The sequence below is a fragment of the Maniola jurtina genome, chromosome 7 (assembly GCF_905333055.1).
Source record: "Maniola jurtina chromosome 7, ilManJurt1.1, whole genome shotgun sequence".
NCBI lineage: Eukaryota > Metazoa > Arthropoda > Insecta > Lepidoptera > Nymphalidae > Maniola > Maniola jurtina.
The window spans coordinates 2,916,003-2,935,837 of record NC_060035.1 but is presented as its reverse complement, the minus strand read 5'-3'; the positions used below and the strand labels follow the sequence as shown (position 1 = coordinate 2,935,837).

The 19,835-nt window shown below is 36.3% G+C and overlaps 2 protein-coding genes across 5 annotated transcripts in view; one reads left to right on the top strand and one right to left on the bottom strand.

The window, feature by feature from the left end:
• Positions 1 to 167: 167 nt before the first annotated feature.
• On the bottom strand, positions 168 to 3,804 carry LOC123866880 (nuclear transcription factor Y subunit B-3). 2 transcript variants are annotated; one of them, XM_045908632.1, is made up of 5 exons: positions 3,529 to 3,804; positions 2,954 to 3,078; positions 2,255 to 2,467; positions 1,554 to 1,598; positions 168 to 1,128 (listed from the first exon to the last, which is right to left on the bottom strand). In XM_045908632.1, exons 1-5 carry the CDS (start codon positions 3,626 to 3,628, stop codon positions 1,033 to 1,035), a joined length of 579 nt encoding a protein of 192 aa, XP_045764588.1. In that variant the 5' UTR covers positions 3,629 to 3,804; the 3' UTR covers positions 168 to 1,032. The 2 variants fall into 2 exon arrangements, with proteins under 2 accessions (XP_045764588.1, XP_045764587.1); XM_045908631.1 differs by having other exon boundaries at positions 168 to 1,133; positions 1,556 to 1,598; positions 3,529 to 3,801.
• Positions 3,805 to 4,109: 305 nt separating this feature from the next.
• LOC123866846 (5'-3' exoribonuclease 1) overlaps positions 4,110 to 19,835 on the top strand; it is a 34,352-nt gene continuing 18,626 nt past the window's right edge. For all 3 annotated transcript variants that reach the window (XM_045908563.1, XM_045908562.1, XM_045908561.1), the window contains exons 1-21: positions 4,110 to 4,465; positions 7,414 to 7,640; positions 8,357 to 8,409; positions 9,013 to 9,173; positions 9,658 to 9,822; positions 10,153 to 10,435; positions 10,934 to 11,094; positions 11,494 to 11,598; positions 11,866 to 11,914; positions 11,994 to 12,075; positions 13,028 to 13,220; positions 13,849 to 14,022; positions 14,565 to 14,676; positions 15,094 to 15,272; positions 15,909 to 16,078; positions 16,721 to 16,867; positions 17,215 to 17,282; positions 17,624 to 17,835; positions 18,231 to 18,360; positions 18,854 to 18,981; positions 19,260 to 19,441. In XM_045908563.1, the coding sequence (XP_045764519.1) occupies positions 4,391 to 4,465; positions 7,414 to 7,640; positions 8,357 to 8,409; positions 9,013 to 9,173; positions 9,658 to 9,822; positions 10,153 to 10,435; positions 10,934 to 11,094; positions 11,494 to 11,598; positions 11,866 to 11,914; positions 11,994 to 12,075; positions 13,028 to 13,220; positions 13,849 to 14,022; positions 14,565 to 14,676; positions 15,094 to 15,272; positions 15,909 to 16,078; positions 16,721 to 16,867; positions 17,215 to 17,282; positions 17,624 to 17,835; positions 18,231 to 18,360; positions 18,854 to 18,981; positions 19,260 to 19,441 (3,056 nt within the window). In that variant the 5' untranslated portion in view covers positions 4,110 to 4,390. The remainder of the gene's footprint in view (positions 4,466 to 7,413; positions 7,641 to 8,356; positions 8,410 to 9,012; positions 9,174 to 9,657; positions 9,823 to 10,152; positions 10,436 to 10,933; positions 11,095 to 11,493; positions 11,599 to 11,865; positions 11,915 to 11,993; positions 12,076 to 13,027; positions 13,221 to 13,848; positions 14,023 to 14,564; positions 14,677 to 15,093; positions 15,273 to 15,908; positions 16,079 to 16,720; positions 16,868 to 17,214; positions 17,283 to 17,623; positions 17,836 to 18,230; positions 18,361 to 18,853; positions 18,982 to 19,259; positions 19,442 to 19,835) is intronic.

The following is a 19,835-nucleotide window of genomic DNA, read 5'->3' as shown; positions in this document are numbered from 1 at the left end:
GTGCAGTTTCGTCGGTCTCAACGACAGAGACAACGATCTACGAAACCGTTATCTCTTTCTAAAGTTCAATGTACAATATTATTTCCTGTCTGGCACTCTACCTGCTTATAATAAGGTATATACTAAGTGGTTCGAACATAATTTATAGATTTAATAAAACCATTAAGTGAATGATAACTTATATTAATTAAATTAAAAAACAATGTATAGAAATACTCTTTGCATTAAAAATGTAATGTTTGGTTAGAGTCTACCTCTTAACCTTGATAATAAAACCAATTTACAACTCATTTTTCCTTATTAAATATTATGAAATTCCTATTAATAAATTTTCTAGCCTAATTAATTTTTGTTTCATTTGCCTTGTCAAAAGCTATACCCCTTCCAAGTTAGTCCGCTTCCATCATAGACTAGATCATTTACTACCCAGTGACATCGCAGTCAAGGGCTAACTTGTATTAGAATAAATATAAAAAAATTATAGCAACGATGCGACGAGTGACACTGACGACAAGCGCGGATCACCGTTGTGGGCATAATCGTCGTCGCCTGGAGATTACCCGGACTTGACTTTGATTTTTAAGGTTCCGTACCCAAAGAGTGCAGACAGGACCGTATTACTAAGCCTCAGCCGTCTGTCCGTCCGTCTGTCAGTGGGCTATATCTCGTGAACCGTAAAATTTTTACAGAATGTATATTCCTATTGCCGCTACGCTATCACAAATAATAAAAATTTCAAAATAACCGCCAAAAAATATTACTGGTACGATGGTACGGGACTCTTCGTGTGCGAATCTGACTCGCACTTGACCGGTTTTATTTTTGTTTTAGACAGTTATATTATTAGGAATGAGTGAAGACAGCAGTAACAGAAAAGTGTTACTTTACACACAACTTTCATTTATGTTAATTTGTATTTATATCCTTAGTTCCACTGACTGTGTCCAAAGTGTTACGTTTTGCATCAAAACCAAGTTACCTTACAACTGATTTCAAACATGTCACAAGTTACAACCGTTATCAAGTCTAGAACTAGGAAATTTCATAGTCACCGACAACTTTAGGGTAGCCATATATAACTGTTTCTGTAGATTCTGTTTCATTTTCACTAGAAGTGCATTGTGTGCCGTCACCTAAAACAAAGATATTTCTGTGTTACTTCTTAGGGTTTAGTACTTGAATTCCATCTATAAGTAAGCTTCTTCTGTCCGTCTGTCTGACTGTCTATCTGTCAGTGGCCTTTACCCATGAACTGTAATAGAGAGTTGAAATTTTCACAGAGTTTGTATTTCTATTGCCACTATAACAGCAAATAAAAGTTTCAAATGGCTGGCATGCACATTAAAAAGTACATAGTGTTATTCTTGAATGTTGGTAAGGAACCCTTTCACCATTAAAAAATAGCCGAAAAGGTAACAGACAGACAGATACACTTTTGTATTCACAATATTAGTATGGATAGCAAGATATCCAAAATGGTGGGATGTAATTTTAGTAACATTGGACCATAATCTATAATCTAAACTCTACATATCCTAATACAGAATTTGCATACCTCCATAAAACACTATTGTTTTGTTAAGTTTGTTGATTGTTACCTGCAACAAAATATAAGAATGAATATTTTCTCAACTGATTCAACCATTTGTTTATCAAAATCCAATAAGTTGCCTTCAAACTACATAATATAATATATAAATATCGCTCACCCTACTTTGAAATATCACTGTGCACACTTAGATGTAATAGAATATTACATCTAAGTGTGAACAGTGTATATTATATTATATTTCCGTAGTTTGAAGGCAACTTTATCATATTTATAAAATATAGAGTATATTAAGGTGTTGTGGTTGGCTAAGTTTCCTTCTCTCTTGCACACATTCTCAATGATTATGAATGAATCAGCACACTTTCAACAAATATGGCAAAAATTACGTTATTTTAGACATATATTTTTTTTGACCTAGTTTTGATAGAGAAAATTGAAAATGAAAAACACTGAATGTTTTCTTCATTTTTTCTATGAAATAATACTCATTTTACAATAAAAACATGTATGGATAAGCCACATTTGTTAAAAGTGGACTGATTACTTCGCAATCATTGCGAACCGAACCAGTGGTAAATTATTTGACGATTCAAAAGCACTTGTAAAAGTTTATTTGAATAAAAATCTATTCTATTCTATTCTATTGAAAATGTTAAAATGTGAGAAAGAGAAAAAATACAGGTGGTCAATTGCAATACTCACCGGTGATAAGATAATTTCTCTATACTTCTTAAGGTATATCTTCAAAGGCTCCACATAGTTATCAAACCCGAGTGCATTCATGGCAAAGAGAACATCTTCTCCATTGATAGTTTTCCGCTTCTCCATCTGGCAGCGATCACTTGCCTCACTTGTTATGAATGATATGAACTCTGATATGCATTCCTGTACACATTCCCGCGCATCTTTTGCTATCTGAGAATAATGCATGGTTTTTGTTTTATCTTTATAGTCTACAATAGCTCAACAGTTAAGGAGCCAACTGAAATCCTAAAGGTTAATGGCTCAAACCTCATTGGTTGCAGTATTGTCGTATCCTCTCAGAATGATAAGGGTTTAGGTTTTTTTTTAGCTAGACCTTGACTGCAATCTCACCTGTGCAGTTTAAGATGGAAGCAGGCTAACCTGGAAGGGGTATGGCAGTTTTCATTAAACCCATACTCCTTTGGTTTCTACACATCAAGTGCAGATTAACAGACTTGATACACCTTTAAAACAGTATGGAGAACTCTTAGACATGCAGGATTCATCCACCATTAAAGCAAGTTGCAGTTACTTAAATAAGTGACAATGCAGTCTAAAATGGAAGCAGGCAGGTAGAGTGAGGCATAAAAATAATAAACGGACACACCTTCCTTTTATATTACTGATTTGAGTTTAGATTTACAGATTTTACTGTACCTTGCCATTTTCTGGTATGGCTCTTTTCATAATCTTAGCAATGTTAGCAATAGGTAAGAACCTATCTTGTTCTCGGAGGGGTGCATTTTTACCACTGTTAGAATCTGAATTATTTTCTTCTTGTTCTGTAACAATGATGTTAAACTAATTATTTACAGAGGTTTGAATATTTTAGTATGGAGCCTGGCCTGCCTAGTGTCTGCAATTTTTTTTTTAAATAGTACACACATAAGTAACCCATAGCACAGACATAAACTAGAGTTCCCACAGGATTTTCAAAAAACTTATACATGCGAATGAAGATGGGGCTTCATCTAGTTGTAGTTGTATAAATATTGTAAAACGAAAAACTGACTGACATATGCAGCTCAAACCACTGGATCTAGAAACTTCTTTATAACTTAGATTTCCACTAAGAAAGATCTTCAGAATTCCACCTGAGCGATGTAGAGGCGTATTAGCTAGTTTAACCATAACAATGTGTTGATATCTGGTATACTGTTAGGTTAGAATATTCTTGTGCAGTAACTCTGATCAAGTAGAATGGAATATGCCGTTGCTAGAGTATTATTTACCTAAAACATCATCAGAGTTCACCACGGTATACGTTTCTTCATCAACCAGAAAACCGTTGTCCAGCCTGACCAATTCGCCTCCAAGCTCGTCACTTTCCATTATTATTCCACTGTTAGGGGGATCACTGCTATAAAATTTTGATTTGAGAATCTTTCTTGTATCCTCAACCTGATAATTTGTATCAAATTCGTATATAATTAGTAATTTTTTTTTATATTTTGTTTTGTTTTTAATTTTTGTAAAAGTCAGTCAAAATCTCTGGATTAGTGATCTGTGGTAAAAATCGCAGACCATTGACCCGGATCTATCTACACCATAGAAAATATCTCATCTCTGTGATCTACCCTACCTATTCTGCCCTACAATTACAATAAAACTCTATCCTTACTCTAGCCTTATTAACTACTATACAAATCAAAAAAAAACATGCATGGAATGGTGCCAAGAATACTGGCTGCATTTCCACCCTGGACAGCCATGGGACAGCCAGGCTGATCCGTTGCACAAAAACTGAGCCAGCCCTTCTGTCAATGTCAACTGTCAATGTCAATGTGATCAAAAGAAAATGGTGATTGGTGAATGGTGAACAATCGTTGCTTGACGGTTGTGGTTGCTTTGCTTTGCTTGGTTTACCGAAAATATTGAATTGATTTTATTATTGAATAATTTCTGAAATATGTTTGATAACTCCAAGCAAATTTTGTAATCTTACATCAACAACATAAACCTAAGAAGAATTTTCTATTGTATGTGAGAACTGTGTTGTGTGGACTGTAACACTTTGGTAGAAATTAAGGTTATTTGTGATTTGGACTAGATAAAAAGGATTTTAGCTGATTATTCGCAAATTTTTCATCCAAAATGGGTGTACCGAAGTTCTTTAGGTACACCAGTGAAAGGTATCCTTGCCTTAACGAACTGGTGAAGCAGTATCAGGTATGTAATAAATTACACTCAACAATCTGTGTGGACATAATTATCGAGATCTCTATGCACTCTGTAATCTTTTAGAGCTCAAATTCTTCTTTCCTTACTTCTTGGTGTTCAGTTAGTATCAGCTAGTTAATATAAATCAATTTGATAGGCCACAAGTAGGAACATGTTAAGTCTGGCACAAAATATGCATTCAACCATTTAGTTATAATACTTACCTACATTTTAAATGCTCGCATGAACCAGAACAACAGTTAGCAGATAAATCTAGATAAATTAAGTAATGATAATCATTGTGTTTGTACCTACCACAGAATTCTAAAAACAGTCAGATATCAGGAGGTTGATTAGAAAAATAGCAGCATCAATCATTGTTACAGTCTCAATTGCTGTGATTGGCAGAATTTATAGTATTTTTGTCACAATGCATTTTAGACAATAGAGAGTATCAGTGGTTTTCACAGTCACACTGTAGCTGGCATTTTACTGTAAGCGAGCCCCAGGATTGCGATGTTGACTTTTAGACCAAATCATACTAAGCAATTTACATAAACCCTATGAATTGTAAATACATTTATATCTGTTTCTATAGTAAGAAATTCAGCAGTTGCTTTTTTCAAAAATTCAAATAACAGTACTAAGCCATGTGTAAATACAAATAATGTGATTGACGAGATGATGATGGTAACTCCCACTACTGACCACAAATTCAAATTCAAAATTCAAATTCAAATTATTTTTATTCAATTAAACTTTTACAAGTGCTTTTGAATCGTCAAAATAATCTACCACTGGTTCGGAATGCTGTTCCTACCGAGAAGAACCAGCAAGAAACTCGGCGGTTGCTCTTTTCAAATGTACAATTTACAATAATATGCCATACTGTATACAAGCAATTGCAGCGCCGTATATTGCTGGAGCGAATCAAATCCAAGCTTTTTTGTCATTTACATAATCTTCGATTGTATAATAAGCTTTTTCCAGGAGCATACTTTTAATAGATTTTTTAAACTTGTGTAAAGGCAAGTCTAAAATTGATTGTGGAATTTTATTATAAAATATTACACTCATTCCCACAAACGATTTTCCCACTTTCCTGAGGCGGAGCGTAGGATATGCGAGCCTATTACGGTTTCTAGTTTGCCGGTCGTGGAAATCACCGATTTTTTTGTAACTATGAATGTTTTGTCGTACAAAAATTATATTAGCGTAAATATATTGAGAAGCTACTGTAAGAATACCTATTTCCTTAAATTTCTCTCGTAGGGAATCGCGCGGTTTTAAATTATAGATTGCGCGTATTGCCCTTTTTTGTAATACGAAAATTTTTCCAATATCTGCCGCTTTACCCCATAGTAAGATTCCGTAAGACATAATACTGTGAAAATAGGCAAAATATACAATTTTTGCAGTTTCCACATCAGTTATCTGTCGAATCTTTCTAACAGCGTAAGCAGCAGAGCTGAGTTTACCAGCAAGTGTTGATATATGGGCGTTCCATTGAAGCTTTGCATCTAAAGTTATCCCTAGGAACACGGTAGTTTCTTCTACTTTCAACATATCATTATTTACCATTAAATTAAAATCATTTGCCGTCTTAGTATTGGGCAATGCGAATTCGACACACTTAGTTTTCTTTGCATTTAAAAGCAAATTATTAACAGTAAACCAATGAGTAACCTGCGATATGGTTCTATTTACATCGTCAAAATTATTATAATTTCTATCGACTTTAAAAATCAAAGACGTATCATCAGCAAATAGTACAATATCGCAATCATTTTGGACGAAATATGGTAAATCGTTTATATATACCAAAAACATGAAGGGACCTAAGATAGAGCCTTGTGGAACACCCATTAGTGAGGCTGATCCGGATGACTTCACATCATTTACACATACAGTTTGTATACGATCACTGAGGTAGGACGCAATGAGACTAAGCGCAGAGTCTTTGATTCCATAGTGGTTCAATTTAGCCAAGAGAGTCTCATGCGAAACGCAATCGAATGCTTTAGACAAATCACAGAAAATTCCAATAGCATTCTGTGAGTTCTCCCATGCATCGAATATATGCTTTAAAAGCATTGCGCCCGCATCGATTGTTGATCGACCTTTAGTAAAACCATACTGCTCCGAATGAAGTAATTTATTCAGATTAAAGTGCTGGAGCAGTTGGTTGAGCATAATTTTTTCAAATATCTTGCTAAAAGTCGGTAAAATTGAAATTGGCCTGTAATTATTTGGGTCAGTTTTACTACCCGATTTAAAAAGAGGAATTAATTTACTGTATTTCATAAGATCTGGAAAGGATCCTGAATCTACGGACTCATTAAAGATTAGAGCAAGATATGGAGCAACAATATCAATAATATTGCTGATTACTTTTACTGAAATTCCCCATAGGTCTCCGGTTTTTTTGTACTGTAGCGATTTGAATACTTTAACAATATCATATGGGGTAACGTGTTCAAATTTAAATAATACACTGCACTCAGAAACATTGCTCCTTAGAAGAGTGTAGGCTTCCGTTGGCGACGAGTTAAGGGAACTGGTAGTGGTAACTGGAATGTTTCGAAAAAAGTCCTCAAATACGTTTGCTATTTCTAAGTCGGAGTCAGTAATATGGTTGTTAATTTTAAGTTCCAATTTATTATTTTCCACTTCCACACAGGCCCCTCTCGGAATGAAATGGGTGTAAGCCATCTACCACACTGGTCAAGTGCAAATTAGCAGACTTCACACTCCTTTGAAAACATTAAGGAGAACTCAAACATGCTGGTTTCTTCATGATGTTTTCTTCAATGTTAAAGCAAGTGATATTCAATTGCTTGTAATATTATACAACTCTGAAAAGTTAAGAGGCGTGCACAGGATCAAAACCTGGACCCCTAGATAGGAGCACATCTTAACAACTGAACTGTCACTGCTATATTGTTATTCTTTTTCAGATACCTGACTTTGACAACATGTACTTAGACATGAATGGTATAATCCACAACTGCTCTCATCCGGATGACTCCAACCCACATTTCCGTATCACTGAGGAGAAGATATTCAAGGATATATTCCATTATATCAGCATATTGTTTCAAATCATTAAGCCTAAGAAGTTGTTCTTTATGGCTATTGATGGTGTAGCTCCTAGGGCTAAGATGAACCAGCAGAGAGGAAGGAGGTAATTCTATATTCCTTGTTCGGGTTCTGTACCCAACGAGTAAAACAGAAATCTATTAATGTCACTCTGCTGTCTGTCTGTCTGTCAGCATGTCACAGGTCTTGGTAACCTTGATAACTTATATCTTCGAAACAAACGTGACACGTTGGCAGATTTTGTATCATACAATACTTTTTGTATTGATGCCCAGCTATTGGTTATTAATACAGATTTTATCTGTGGCCACTATTTTGGAAAAAAAGAAAAATGGCAGACTGCTGTTTAGGCCAAAAGACCATATATCTCTACATAAATCTGTCTTGTTTTAAGTCTTAGCAAAATCTACCTACCTTTTATATTATATGCAAGTAACTATATTGTCATATATAGCATATACATATATATTTATATTATATATATATAATTACTTTTTTATGTTTATTAGTATATATATAAATCTTTGTAAAAAAATCCTTGCGACTTGGTACTAACCTCCTTCCTAGAACTTCTCCTTTCAGCAAAGGTTGCCTGGTAGAGATTGCTCCAAGCAATAAGGCCTTTGCACACAATTGTTTTTTTCTGTTTTCTTCTTACTGTGTTGTTATCCTTATATGTGTTTTTGTGTGCAATAAAGAGTTTCTATCTATCTATCTATCTACCTATAAATCTCAGTCTTATACAGTGATTGCACTAGGAGGTTTTTAGTACCTACATTAACACTAGCTTGTTTGTTATAGATTTAGATCTGCAAGAGAAGCTGAGAATTTGGAAGAGCAAGCCAAATCAAAAGGTAAATTTTCAATCAATCACTCACAAGCAATTATTACTAACTGTCCTCAAAATTCAAATTCTTTCTAGATTACGTTTTGTTTTAAATCCCCTTTTAACCCCATAACTTTTCCATGACCACAAAAATTATGCATATATCCAGCATTTGAATCCTACTTTAGTCTTGAGTTCCTACAAAACTCCCATAGAAAAAACGACATTCAATTTATCCCCAATTTGGAAATCTACTTGGAAACTTGTGCAATACTTCTTTCCATAATACCTAATTTGGGCTATTGCAAACATTTTAAACAAAGTGATGCACTTAATATTTTACTATGAACTAGCTGATGCCCGCGACTTCGTTCGCGTGGATATAGGTTTTTTTAAATCCTGTGGGAACTCTTTTATTTTCCAAGATAAAAAGTAACCAATGTGTTAATCCAGTGTATAATCTATCTCTTTTTTAAATTTCAGCCAAATCCGTCCAGTAGATTTTGCGTGATTGAGTAACAAACATACTCACATACACACACACACACAAACTTTCGCCTTTATAATATTAGTGTGATATAATATGAGGGCTAGTAAAAAGTTACTAATTCTTGATTATTTTTATTTCTAGGTGAAGTTTTACCCACTGAGAAGAGGTTCGACAGCAACTGCATCACACCTGGAACTGTGTTCATGGCACGTTTGCACGAGCAGCTGAGATACTTTGTGAAGACAAAGATGTCTACTGATCCACTCTGGTCCAAAGTCAAAGTTATACTGTCTGGACATGAGGTATGTTAAGCATCCGCTGTAGGACGAAGACCTTTGTAGGGACTTCATACATCGCGATTATGCGCTGTAAAATATTAATATTGCGCGTCGAAATAGTAATTAAAATTAAACATTTTACTTTTTTTTTTATTTTTCATTTAATTTGATTGCTACTTATTAATATTTACTTCCAGTATTTCATTCGCAATTATTTATTCATCATTATTGCATTGATTGCATTGAAGTTTAATTACACTAGTAAATTTTACTCACGTTAGTAGCTTACGTAATTATTTGACAGCAAATTTAGTAAGGTAAATGTTAATCATATAAGCTACTTACGCGAGTAAAACTTACAGGTGTATCCGCGGCCTTAAGCTATAATCAATTAAAAAAGCCAAAGTTATATATTTTCTCTAATTAGCACCATTTTAATTCTTTGGAATACATACTTTGGATGTATGTATGCCTAATTTGCCAATACATATTTTTTTTTTAAATTTAGACTCCTGGTGAAGGAGAACATAAAATAATGGACTATATTCGCTGGGCGCGCTCACAACCGGACTACGAACCCAATACAAGGCACTGTCTATATGGTTTGGACGCAGATCTCATTATGCTGGGCATGTGCACACACGAGCCACACTTTGCTCTGCTCAGGGAAGAGGTGAGTTACATGTGGCCATTTTATTAGGCCTCTGATGAAAGAAAACATAAGATAATGGACTAGACTCCAACACAAGGCACTATCTGTGTGGCTTGGATGGGGATCTCTTATACTGCTTAAAGTAGAGGTGGGTTATATTCAACCAATTTAATTGATCCTTTTAGTGATCTAGCAACCCAATTATGAATAAATTCTCTCTCTCTTGCTCTCTCTGGGAAAAAGTGTTTTTTAACTTAATTTGGTTTAACGTCTGTATAGGTTGCATGTAATAAATATATTTCCAGCCTCTATCTGCAATCTCGAATTTCCTAACAAGATCTTTTACTACAGGTAAAGTTCGGCAAAACAACCCAACGAGCAACAAGCCCTGAAGAAACCAACTTCTATTTGCTCCATCTATCCCTAATGAGGGCTTATTTGGAACAAGAATTCATATCTATTAAGGACAAGTTACCATTTGAATACGATATAGAGAAGATAGTGGACGACTGGGTTCTGATGGGGTTTCTTGTGGGCAACGACTTTATACCACATTTGCCTAACATGCATATCAGCAATGACGCGCTACCGCTCTTGTATAAGACTTATATGAATGTACTTCCGACTTTAGATGGTAAGTAAATTACTTAAACGTTAACTAATAACTTAACTTAGCTATCTATTTTAGATATAAGTAAATCTTAGTCAAAACGTCGCGAAAGCTAGGCCACGATTACACCTGTAAGTAGCTTACGTTAATTGATTGACTACAATTACTACTGTAAATGTACTTATAAGAGTGTTTATATTAGTAAATTTGTCGTAAGTTAATCATGTAAGCTACTTACGTGGGTAAAACTTACAGGTGTACCCCCAGCCTTACGCGTCGGTCTCCAAACACTAGATACAGCGAATGATAAAACATACAGGTTTGCCTTCTCAGCTCATTGTGTTTATTGACTGCGTTTTAACTAATAGTGAAGAGATTCAATAAGGAATGAGTAAATCTGGAACAATTACTCTGGGTGTGGGCCAAATGGGCCTAAATATCCAAAACGACCCAGAATCTCAGCTTTCCTTCGACTTTCATTTTTCGGGAAGTGAACTGTGTATAAGTTCAGAATCCTTTCAGGTTACATAAATGAAGCGGGAGACTTAAATCTAGCAAGGTTCGAAACATTCATGCAAGAGCTAGCCAAGATTGATAAGGAAAAGTTCCAAGATACCTACACAGATTTAAAATACTTTGTGGCGAAAACCGGCAGAAGACCTAACGCTATGGAGCGTAAAGAGGTAACTATACTTTTATTTTTCTACTTTACTCTTTCTACGTACTCTAAATAGCAGAAACTCTTCGGGAGGCTACAATTTTTACCGACTATCAAAAAAGGAGGTTTCTGATTCCGCACGTAGTCAAAGTCAAAGTCAAATCATTTATTCAAAATAGGTACTTATTGTACACTTTTTGATCTTCAGTTGTTGGATTTGGATAGTGGTGATTTAATTGAGTAAACTTAAAACTAAAAGTAGCTTACTATTCCCGCGCCCCGTAGCCCGCGAGTTCGTCCGCGTGGATTCAGGTTATCAAAAATCTAGTGGGAACTCTTTGATTTTTCTGAATAAAAAGCAGTCTCTGGAATAGGCAGGCATTACTGTCTCAAAGCAGGTTTTGATTAGATTTTTTTATTACAGTATAAACCTAACAATGACGACACGTTCAACGTGAATATAGAGGATATCAAAGAAAACAAACCAGACGACGAACTGCAAGCGCTGATCAATGCAACACAGGAAATGGTAACAATTTTGCAAACTAATATTCCATTAAGAAATAAACATTTTCATGAAAAGTGCACGCACACCACACCCACACACACACACACACACGCACATCATACACACACACATACTCACACCACACGCTAAAGTGACTATTCTTGTCCTCAGGGAGCATAACAAAACAAGAACAATTTAAACACACTATGCAATATACTGTATAGTATGCTAAATTGTACAAACTTTTAAAAGAGCGATTTTCACTAGTAATCATTTCTCTATTTTCAGTACATGGATGATATGGAAAATGACGATGACTATGAAGAAACTAGTGACGGTAAAGTATATTGATAACTGATTTTTTTTTTTAATAAAATTAAATCTTTGTATATGCTAATTTTCAGTTTTAATTTCAGAGGAAATGACTATGGAAACAGAGTTTATTTTACATAAAAAGGACTACTATATGAATAAGTTAGATTATTCTAAAGTAACAGAGTAAGTATGTTTGTATTTAATTATTTTTTACTAAGGTCCCATACCTCAAAAGGGAAAAGGAACCCATATAAGATCACTTCGTTGTCTGTATGAAGTATCCTTTAGGTTTTCTTTCTTGTCAGTCTGTTTGTACATTGTGTCTGTCAAGAAACCCTATAAGGTAAATCCCGTTGACCTAGAATCGTTAAATCTGGCGGGTAGGTAGGTCCTATGGCACAAGTAAAGGAAAAAATCCGAAAATTGTGGTTACATCACAAAAAAAAATAGTTAAATATGTCCATGTGTTCATGAACAAATATAGGTAATTAGTATTTTCTTTTTCAAAGTAAGATAGCTATACCAAGTGGGGCTTCATATGAACGGGCTTTACCTGTACATTAGGCGGTGTGGTGTGAGAGGGTGTAACATATACTGCAAAGGTTACCAGAAAGACATTATCGCGTGCGAATAGCCGAAGTCCACTCAGCACAGCGGAACGTTAAGAGTTTTTTTTTTAATTATATATACTAGCACTTGGCTGCAATCAGACTCGCTAGCAAGTGATGATGTAGCCTAAGATGGAGCGCGCTTGCCTAGAAGTTGCCTATTCACTCTTGACTACCCATGAAGGTACCCATAAATAAAATCAAATTTTCCGGTTTTCAAATCAAATCAATTTTTTTTAATTGCAAATATGGGTAAACAGTGGAGATGTTACAAAAATAAAAAGGGTACAGCCAAATTCTGCCTATAAGCATGCAATATGTTATATAACAACTTGGATGATACATGGTTTAGTCAAATTAGTCACATTGTGGCGTTTTCGCGCGGAAAGACTGTTAGTTACTTGTTTTTAGCTGATCTGCACAAAAACTGGATCCAGCTGGATTGCTGTATTGCTAGATCCAGCATTGCAATCCCTACTTACATGTTCTTGCGTGAAATGGTGCTTAACTTTGTTGTTTTCTTTAAGCGAGGTGCTCGCAGACCAAGCAGAAGGCTACGTCCGCGCGATCCAGTGGAATCTATACTACTACTATAAAGGATGTCCGTCCTGGTGTTGGTACTACCCACATCACTATGCGCCCTATATCTCAGATATTAGAGGCTTCAAAGACCTCAAGATTGAGTTTGAGCTTGGAGAACCCTTTAAGCCTTTTGAGCAGGTATGTTTTCGCTCTTCAACTTTGTGGCGTGTTCTATTGGTATCTATTGACTAATAATATTGCGCTCACGTTTATACAGTTTATTTAATTCTTCGTAGGTAACGATTCAGAATGTACTTTTTATCCCAGAAAATCAAAATGTTCCCAAGGGACTTTCAAAAACCTAAATCCATGCGGACGAAGTCTAGTCTATGTGAATAAATAAACGTGTAATGTATGTATGTATATTTAACGCCTAGCTAATGTCCGTGACTTCTCCACGCGGACTACACAAATATCAAATCTACCTGCATGTTTTTCAACCCTGTCCATCTAGTACTATGAGCTATGCTTTGTTGCGTTGATAAATCAGTCAGTCAGCTTTTCCTTTTTAACCCCCGACCCAAAAAGAGGGGTGTTATAAGTTTGTTGTGTGTATCTGTGTATCTGTCTGTGGCATCGTAGCTCCTTAACTAATGAACCGATTTTAATTTAGTTTTTTTGTTTAAAAGGTGGCTTGATCGAGAGTGTTCTTAGCTATAATCCAAGAAAATCGGTTCAGCCGTTTGAAAGTTATCAGCTCTTTTCTAGTTACTGTAACCTTCACTTGTCGGGGTGTTATAAATTTTTAATTTACAAATGTTTTTAGCTACTAGCCGTGCTCCCGGCAGCCAGTAAGCATCTGTTGCCGACACCTTTCCATGATTTAATGACGGACGAAGATTCGCCAATAGTGCACTACTACCCGTTGCACTTCGAAACCGACCTCAACGGGAAGAAGAACGATTGGGAGGCTGTGGTCTTGATACCTTTCATTGACGAAGTAAGTTCTCTTCGACTTAGCGTTTTCCCACCTAGGTGGTGTCCGCTTTCCTATGTTTTCGTTTCCTACCTACAAATTCTGAATTATTATCATTTTATTTTATGTTTAGGGTTCCATACCTCAAAAGGGAAAAGAAATCCTTATAGGATCACTTCGTTGTCTATCTGTTCATCTGTCTATCAAGAAAACTAATAGGGTATTTCTTGTTAACCTATAATCATGAAATTTGGCAGATAGGTCTTGTAGTAAAATATATATTTTTTTTTATTTAATTAAACTTTTACACTTTTGAATCGTCATAAGCATTTATCACTGGTTCGGAATGCCTTACCTACCATAAAGGAAAAAATCTGAAAACCATGAATTTCTACAAAAATAACTTAAAATGTGTCCACGAAAAAATTTGCTAAATCACATATAGATGGCGCGGTCTGTCATTAACTTGCAGTGCTCCACATAAGTACTAGGTATACCTTGTACGATGGTACGGAACCCTTCATGTGCGAGTCAGACTCGCACTTGACATGTTTTTCATATTTCAGACCAATCTCTTATCAGCGATGTCTCCGTGCTATCAGAGGCTAACCGAAGAAGAAATGAAACGTAATATGCACGGACCCATGCTAGTTTATAATTGGACACCGGAAAACTTAGGTAGGTAGCTGTAGATACTTTGTTTCATAATATTATTATTCTTATCTAAAAATCTAGCCTTTTCGCACGGGTTTTTACTAATTCAATGCGAACGAAATTGTAGCCATCGTCTGCTATTGTTCTTATTTAGCTTCCCGTCATAGTCAACCGATAACCGTCCACTGCTGGACATATAGGTCTCTTGTATAGATTTCCACACGCTACGGTCTCGCGCCGCCAGATCTTATTTCCCGATCTTCTTTGTCGTAACACATGGCAGAGCGCTCGTGGTCATCACGAAGTGACGTTGTTATACAGCTGGCATAAATCTCTCTCGTTTTAATTGAAACTTAAGTCAGAGCAAAGTCCAAGTACGTTCTATAGATTTCAGCCTGTCTTATTTCCCGATCTATTTGTTGATTTTCTTTGTATTTGCAGGTGAAATAGTTGCGCCGCAATACTTCGCCCCCATAGCAGCAAACCACGCCATAGAGACGGCGGTGTGGAGGACAGAGCTGGACGTTCCCGACCACCAGCTCAAGAGGGGCATGCTGCCTAATGTCGACCGGGATATATTGTATCCCGGATTTCCTACTATGCGGTATATGAAATTCGAGGTATGCTATCTTGGAATAACACATCTCAGCACTGCTAATTAGTAGAATCCACAGAATTTTAAATAGAGTATTTGACAGTATGTAAAATATAGGATCTATTGATGATATCTGCATTGAATATGAATTTTGGAAACCAACTATTTAGTCAGTTAGGAAAAATACTAGATATTTTAAGAGAAAATCAACAAAGAAAATGTTTTCTTTGTCTACTTTAGCCACGTGATCGTAAACGACTGTTATTGGCTGAATGGTGGTTGATGACGTCAACTATTTGTAAACTGTTGCGTGTAGAGTGTGAGCTTCGTACATAAATACAAGCAGGTGACGTCACGATGATATTATATGAGACGCCAAATTGGCAGGAAAAGCGTTTTTTGTTTTCGTTTTTTCTGGCACGAACGTAAAATATACATTTTCTACAGAGTCCTTAGACATCAGTATTTAACGTAGAACAGTTTTTAAAAACCTGTCCAATACCCTGCTATTTTCAAGGCATATTATTAAACATTTTGATTTGTAGTAATTATAAATTAAATTAGGTTTTTTCATCCTTTTCTTATTACATTGCTACGAAAAAGACGCGAATACTCTAAAATTTAGTTTCGCTCAGAATCAGTACCGGTGTCTTGTTTCCAGACAACCATAAAGAAATGCAAAGTGAAAGTGTTCGACCAGCCGTCTCGGAACGAGAGTATGATCATACAAATCATTCCGTCGGAGAATACCGACCCGCCGCTGGAGGAAGTGGCTGAGAAGTTGCTGGGCAAGATTATATGGGTTGGCTGGCCGCATCTCACTCGAGCCAAGTGAGTAAGCACTTGTCCCACCGCCGACGAGGCAGCGATTAGCTATCAACTATTTTCTCGCTCAAAAAACGTACAATACATCACACTAATATTATAAAGGCGAAAGTTTGTGTGTCTCTGTGTGTGTGTGTGTGTTTGTTACTCCAATAAAAACTACCAATAGTTCCAGACGGATTTGGAAGGATTTATATCCAGGATTAGCACATAGGCTACTTTTTATCCCGGAAAATCAAAGAGTTCCCACGGAATTTCGAAAAACCTAAATCCACAAGGACGAAGTCGCAGGCATCATCTAGTACGATATATGATTCCGTATCAATAAAAGAGATAAATAAATTAACAGTTGCCGCAACTACTCATGTGTTTCTCGTTACTCGCACACTCGTTCCTCGTTTTTAGCTCAACGTTTTTTCTCACCAATCGTCGGTAGTCAGACAAGCACATTATAATATGACTAGCTGATTCTTCGTCTGCGTGGATTTATGGTTTTTAAATCACGTAGAAACTTTGATTTTCCGGAAACATATAATCAGATAAATCACGCCAATCCGTTGCTCCGTTGTGGCGTGATTGAAGGACAAACCAACAAACAAACACACTTTAACATTTATAATATTAGATTGATGGATTTTGTGTTCACAGAATAATATCAGTGTCGAACGAGAAGAAACGCCTGCATCACATCGACAAACAGAACAACAATGTGAACGGAGTGAGCTTCTCGACTGAGCTCAACATGGGCAATCTGCATCGGCAGTGGATATCCGAGCGATCCACTATCATTGAACAGTAAGCATAATGGTTTTAGTATTGCCCAATTTTTTAGGTATAATAATAATCAATAGCCCAATAAGTAGGTATTTTCAATAGCCCAATAAGAGGTATTTTTCAATAAAGAAAGGAGAAAGAAAAGAAACTATAACTTTGGTAGGCTTTAACATTAACAGAGGGCTCCATCCAATGAATTCGACATTCCCGGGATCATTTTGCGTCATCTTTCCTCATACGCATGACAAAGGTTTGGATTACTCTTCCGCAATCTGTGTTTACTACCAATTACAATCCAGGTATCTTTAAAACAAGAGTGAATAGGCATCTTCTAGGTAAACGCGTCCTAATTTAGCTTTTTGTTACAGCAATATGAATCGCCTTGGCATTGAACTGGGTGACGTGAGTGTTATAGTTCACGCAGTTAACCTCAGAGGTAAGATTCTCATAATTAAATTCTTAACTATATTGTCCAGATTGAAGTACTATTTGAACTCCAAACTATAAAATGTACTCGACAACTTCACTCGACAATACTTTCTAAAAAGATTAAATAAATAAATAAATATTCTTTTATTTGAGACCATACCATAGCGTAGTACAAAACTCAGAAACATGTCAAAAGATTTGACATGTCTAAATATATTTTTACAGATTTCGAATTTCCAAATAGTTTAAAGATTACAACAGAATACAGAACAACAACAAGTAAAGTGTACAACAGAATTAGATACATTGAAAGTGTACATTGATGTTTTAAATGTATCAATTCCACAGGTTATAAATACATAATTCAAGATAACGTCAGCATGGTAAGGGAAGAGGAATGGTGTAAAGTCGCCTGTGGCTACGCGTTGCAAGGCGTGGTGTCGGCCGTGGCCACGCAAATGCAGCCGCCGACCAAATTCCTCACTCCTAGACAAGCATACCCACCTGGCGACCACTGCTTTTTGCTTACCAATGGACAGTATTATGGATGTATGGCCACAGTAAGTAATTTTAAACATTTTATTGCCTTGCAACTGAGGGGTGGTGTAAAGTGGCCTGTGGTCACGCGTTGCAAGGCATGGTGTCGGCCATGGCCACGCAACCGCTGGCTATGGCCCTGATTTTCAGAGACAGCAGTGCGACAGAAAGACTTACTAATTGACAAGTACTATATGGATTTGTGGCCACATATTATTTGTTTGGGCTACGTTGGCTCCATGCTAAGTTTATAATAATGTTGTTTTTTTGTTTGTGAGTGAAGGAAAAGAAGAATGTTCTGTGGTTACTCATTGCAAGGCATGGTGTCGGTTGTGGCCACACAATTTAAAAATAGTGTGGGCAGTGTGTTTTTGCCTATATGAAGTACATCAATGTCACATTGTCCTTTTTGTTCCAGGTGGTAAGCTCGGAAGCGATAAAAAGCAGTCGTATCAAGGTGAACGTGCGCGAGTGTGTGGAGCCCACGCCCAAAGTCCACGCGGCCGCCTGCCCCTACCGCGCCGCCAACCACGCCGCCGCCGCTTGTGGTATGTATATAGGTCTATGTGGTTGACCGGTATGTACGTATGTATGTCCGCTCGTAACTACCCAATGGTTCAACCGATTTGGATAAGTGATACGTCATTAGATTCGGTTTGATGAATGACGCGATTGTCACTGGGTACATTAAATTCTTAAAAAATCAAAGTGGCCAATTTTGTGCGCTTTAATGTGCGAGTAGAACACTGCAAGTTAATAACGGACTACGCCATCTATAAGTGATTTAATAAATTAATTTTTTTGTCTGATATACTTAATTATAAATTCACGGTTTTCGGATTTTGTCCGTTACTTGTGGCATAAGACCTACCTAACTACCAAATTTCATGATTCTAGGTCAACGGGTAGTACCACACAGGTTTTCTTGACAGACATGACAGACAGATAGACAGACAACAAAGTGATCCTATAAGGGTTCCTTTTTTCCTTTTGAGATACAGAACCCAAAAAATCTACATGATTTGTCTTTGTCTTTCCCAGGTGTAAGCACACAGATGCTGTCGCGCATAACGGGTGCTGTATTGGTCGTCATTGGTGAGAGGAACGATCTGCCCACAGAGAAACAGAATAAACTCAACATAGGACTCAATCTAAAGTTTAACAAAAAAGTGAGTCCCAAAACGTTAGTAGTTACGAGGGTTCCAAACGCGCCAAGGTCTGAGAAGAGCTAACAACAAACATTGGGGTATTCTTTTTACTATCACCACTTCACAAAATCACTTAACTTATTAAAACTATCAAAGTTGTTAACTAAATCATTCCCAAGCTTTCTTATCATTTGAATAATCCTTTACATTATAGTAGGATTTTTCAATAAGTTTACGTTTAATAACTTTGAACTTGTTGAGAGACATCTCCAATATGTATTCTGGGATTTCCTTTATAGAACCAAGAAGTATCGGGCTACACACGCCGCTGCAAACTCACTAACGCGTGGCTATACTCCGAGCGATGCATCGAGCTCGTTAAGGCTTACGCACGCCAGTTCCCAGACCTGTTCGACAAGCTCGTGTATTCCATGAACAACGATATATTCTTCGAGAGTGATCTATGGCCTGACGAAATGGGGTATGAATTAGACATTTTAATGTTGCTTTATACCTAGTCTTGACTTTCATACTAATTATTCGTTTAAACAGCGAAACAGAGTTGTCTTTCATTTATTCGTATCTTTTTTACACAAAACTGACATAAAACGCTATTCTTATAGTTTATAGCAGACCAAGGATAAATCTAACAGTAAAACGCGTACTTTGATGCGTTATATTGTGCCATAGATTGAAATTGCCCCATCTTATACCACATCATCACTTTCCATCAGGTGTGATTGTGGTCAAGCGCTTACCTATAGTGAATAAAAAAAATAAATAAAAAAAAAAATAAAAAAAAAAAAAAAAAAAAATAATAAAAAAGCTAGTATTAGTATATTATGAATTCAAATATTAGTATGGATTGACGCACA